The sequence below is a fragment of the Anser cygnoides genome, chromosome 1, assembly GCF_040182565.1.
Source record: "Anser cygnoides isolate HZ-2024a breed goose chromosome 1, Taihu_goose_T2T_genome, whole genome shotgun sequence".
Lineage (NCBI taxonomy): Eukaryota > Metazoa > Chordata > Aves > Anseriformes > Anatidae > Anser > Anser cygnoides.
Genome location: NC_089873.1, coordinates 15221841 through 15225025, shown reverse-complemented (window position 1 = coordinate 15225025; position 3185 = coordinate 15221841). Strand labels below are relative to the sequence as shown.

General features: G+C 58.7%; 1 protein-coding gene across 1 annotated transcript; it reads left to right on the top strand.

Annotated features, from left to right (window-relative positions):
* Positions 1 to 335: 335 nt before the first annotated feature.
* Positions 336 to 2170, top strand: CCDC71L (coiled-coil domain containing 71 like). Its single transcript, XM_048068567.2, has one exon. It carries the CDS (start codon positions 503 to 505, stop codon positions 1352 to 1354), a length of 852 nt encoding a protein of 283 aa, XP_047924524.2. The 5' UTR covers positions 336 to 502; the 3' UTR covers positions 1355 to 2170.
* Positions 2171 to 3185: the final 1015 nt, after the last annotated feature.

Here is a 3185-nt window from a genome sequence, read left to right as displayed (position 1 = left end):
CCCCTGAGGGAAGCAAGGGGCCGCCAACTGGGCACATGGCGGCACATGGCGGCACGAGGAACCCGCCCGTGCCCCGGGGCAGTCCCTCAGGGAACACACAGTCCCAGGGGGCCGCCACCGCCCCCGGGCGGGTTCTGCCCTCGGGGGTGAAGTCCCCCGGCAGCCCTCCCGGACGCCTCCAGCTCGGTCCCCCCACAGGGAGGCCTCGGACCCCCCCGAGGGCCGCCTGCAGCGGGCGGAGGGCGGTGTTTCGGCCCGCCGCGACGCGTTTCAAACGGGCCAACCGCCGGGCGCGGAGGGAGGGCGGGCCGGAGCGCAGTCCCCGCCTGGGACTTTAAAGCGCCATTTTGTGCTGGGGCGGCCGCGATCGATCGTCGCTCCCACCCGGCGAGCGGGCGGCGGCGGAGCGGCGGGCGCCCGGCGGCGGCTGGCTGAGTGGCGCCCGTCCTCTTGCCTTCTCCGCGCCTCCTTTTCGCCCCCCTTTCCTTGCCCCTCCGCCTCCATGACCCGCAGTAGGAAGCAGGCGGCGCTGGAGAGAGGAGCCGGGAGGATGAACCAAGAAGCGGGGAGCGCCGCAGAGGGGGCCCGGGCGGCGGAGGAGGCGGCGGCGGCGGAGGCAGCGGGGGCAGCAGCAGCCGATGGCGGAGCGGCGGCGGCCGCTTGGGGGCTGCAAGGGGAGGCGGAGAAAGTTGTGTACTCGCGGTCGCAGGTCTCCTTCGCCGGCACCAAGGCGCTGAGCGACGCCCTCAAGCTCTTCATGCCCAAGTCCACGGAGTTCATGAGCTCCGACTCGGAGCTGTGGAACTTCCTCTGCAGCCTCAAGCACGAGTTCTCCCCGGTCATCCTCCGCAGCAAGGACGTCTACGGCTACGCCTCCTGCCGCGCCGTCGTCCCCGACCCGCCGCCGCCCTCCTCCGAGCGGCCCCGCCGCCGCCCCGGCAAGCGGCGCCTCCCGGCCTCCGCCGCCGCCAAGCGCCGGGCCGTGGCCGCGGGTGGCAGCGCCAAGCGGCGGCGGCGGCGGCGGCGACGCAGGAGGGGACGGGGGTGGCAGCGCCCAGCGGCGGCGGCGGTGCCGGTGCCTCCGGGCGAGGAGGAGCAGGAGGAGGAGGAGGAGGACAGCACGGGGGGCACCCCGGCGGAGGGGCCCGCTTGGGCGCCCTTCGGCGGCAAGTCGCTGGAGGAGATCTGGCAGGCGGCCACCCCCCGCCTCACCACCTTCCCCACCATCCGGGTGCGGGGCAGCGTGTGGAGCCGGCGGAGCCTGGCGGCGGCGCTGCGCCGGGCACAGCGGATCCTCGGCGTGGACCTGGCCCCCGTGGTGCGGGTGCGCCGCCTGCCCGTGGCGCCGTCGTGAGGCCGCGGCCGCCGCCCGGCTCTGCCCGCCGCCTCCGCTCCGCTCCGCCGCGGCGCGGACAAAGGGACCGATATCAGTCACCTGTTTACATTGCTTTCGTCTGGATCATGTTCTTCTGCTGCACTTTACGGCTCGCTCGGACTCGGGACGGGGCGCCGGGACCCCCACGACGACACCCTCCTCCCCCCCCCCCCCCCGGCCGCACCGGGGGCAGCCTGCAGGGCCCCGGCCTCGTCCCCGCGGGGGGCGCCGGGGCCCGGCTGCGGGCACCGCGCGTGGGGACCAAGTTCCGCTTCCACTTCTCCCCCTTCGGGCTACCTCACTGGTCCAGAAGTCCACCCAAGAAGTTATTTTCCAAAGGAACTTTTCTTTCATGCTTGTATAATAAAGCACCATCCGATTCTCGCTGTTGCCCCCCCCCCCCTCCCCGTTTTCCGATGGATTATGTATGCTTTGTGGTGTTGCACTAGTATGTGCTCAGGGTATTTTGAATCCCAAGCATTCCCAAGTTTCAGTTTACTCTGATCAAGGATGCGTAAAGAATGGAGGTTCAGGACTTGTGGCTGTTCTTGATGGTGCAAAAAAAAAAAAAAACTTTTTTAATTTCATGGGCTTAGTGATATATAAAGATGTATTGCGCAGTATAATTGTTACACTTTTGTATCTAAAGTCATTTTTAAAGTTTTCTAGTTGAACTAAGTATTTGTTTCTATTGAGCACCTAAAGATAGAATCATCCTGATATTTTATAAGCCTGTTTACTTTAGGGAAGCTCATTTGGTCAACCTAAGTGAACTTAATAAAAGGCAAAGAACAAGTGACGTTTCAGTTCAATGAAACTGGACTGCACAGGGATGGGTTCTTTGGTGGCATACACCATGTATGCGCATGGTGAAGGCACCAGGGGTGTCTCCAGAAAACAAATTTAGGGTTTGTGAAGAATCTAACTACTCATCAAAGCAATACCTAGGCGTCTGAAGGTGAACTGTGATACAATGTCGGCATTAACAGCAAAAAAATGAGTCCTCACATGACCCAAATACCACACTGAAGTGCCTATCTCTGCTGCAAGAGCAAGACTTCATACCTGATCGCTTCAGCACTGGTTGTCAGCCTGGAGCTGTTAGATGATTAGAGGTTGATAATCATATCCATGTAATTACTTGCACATAATTATTTTTATAAACCTCTCCTGGGTTTCACTGTGGACTGTGATAAAAGATTCATAATGTGGCTTCACTATTTTGCCTGAAAAACACCATCTTGTCATTCTGTCTGGTGGGCATTCTCTCCTGAATCTGATTTTTTAAGGGCTTTCCCTAGGTCTTGCCCGGTGTGGTTGGTGTGTGAGAGGCAAAGGTATGGGGGGACTTTTTTTTTTTCCTCCTCTCCGAGCTTGGAGAAGAACAAGAAGTGCTTGGTGAGAGACAGTTTGTGTCCCTAGTATCCTAGCAAACAAGAAACTTCTCAGTTTCCACAGTGGAATGAATGACTTCACAGCTTGTTTATAGAATGGTTTGGTGACTTTAAATTTCTTTTCTGATTGCTGTTGACTCCTTGTTGCCTGCTCTTCATGGAGGTAATAAGACAGCTAGATGGGTAGAGACTGTTTGCAAAACTTTGCTAGTGCTAACCTGAAGCAACCAGCTTCTAAAACCTGTTTATATTATGTAGTTCTTACCTAGCAAAGCTGCCAAGTTCATATTCTTCCAAACTAACAATCTATTCTATAACCATTAGGCTTTTGAAATTGTTTACATAATGTTAGACTGCCTGCTGATTGCTGCAGTAGTGCCACGTCACGTTTCAGAAGGGAATTAGGAAATGAAAGT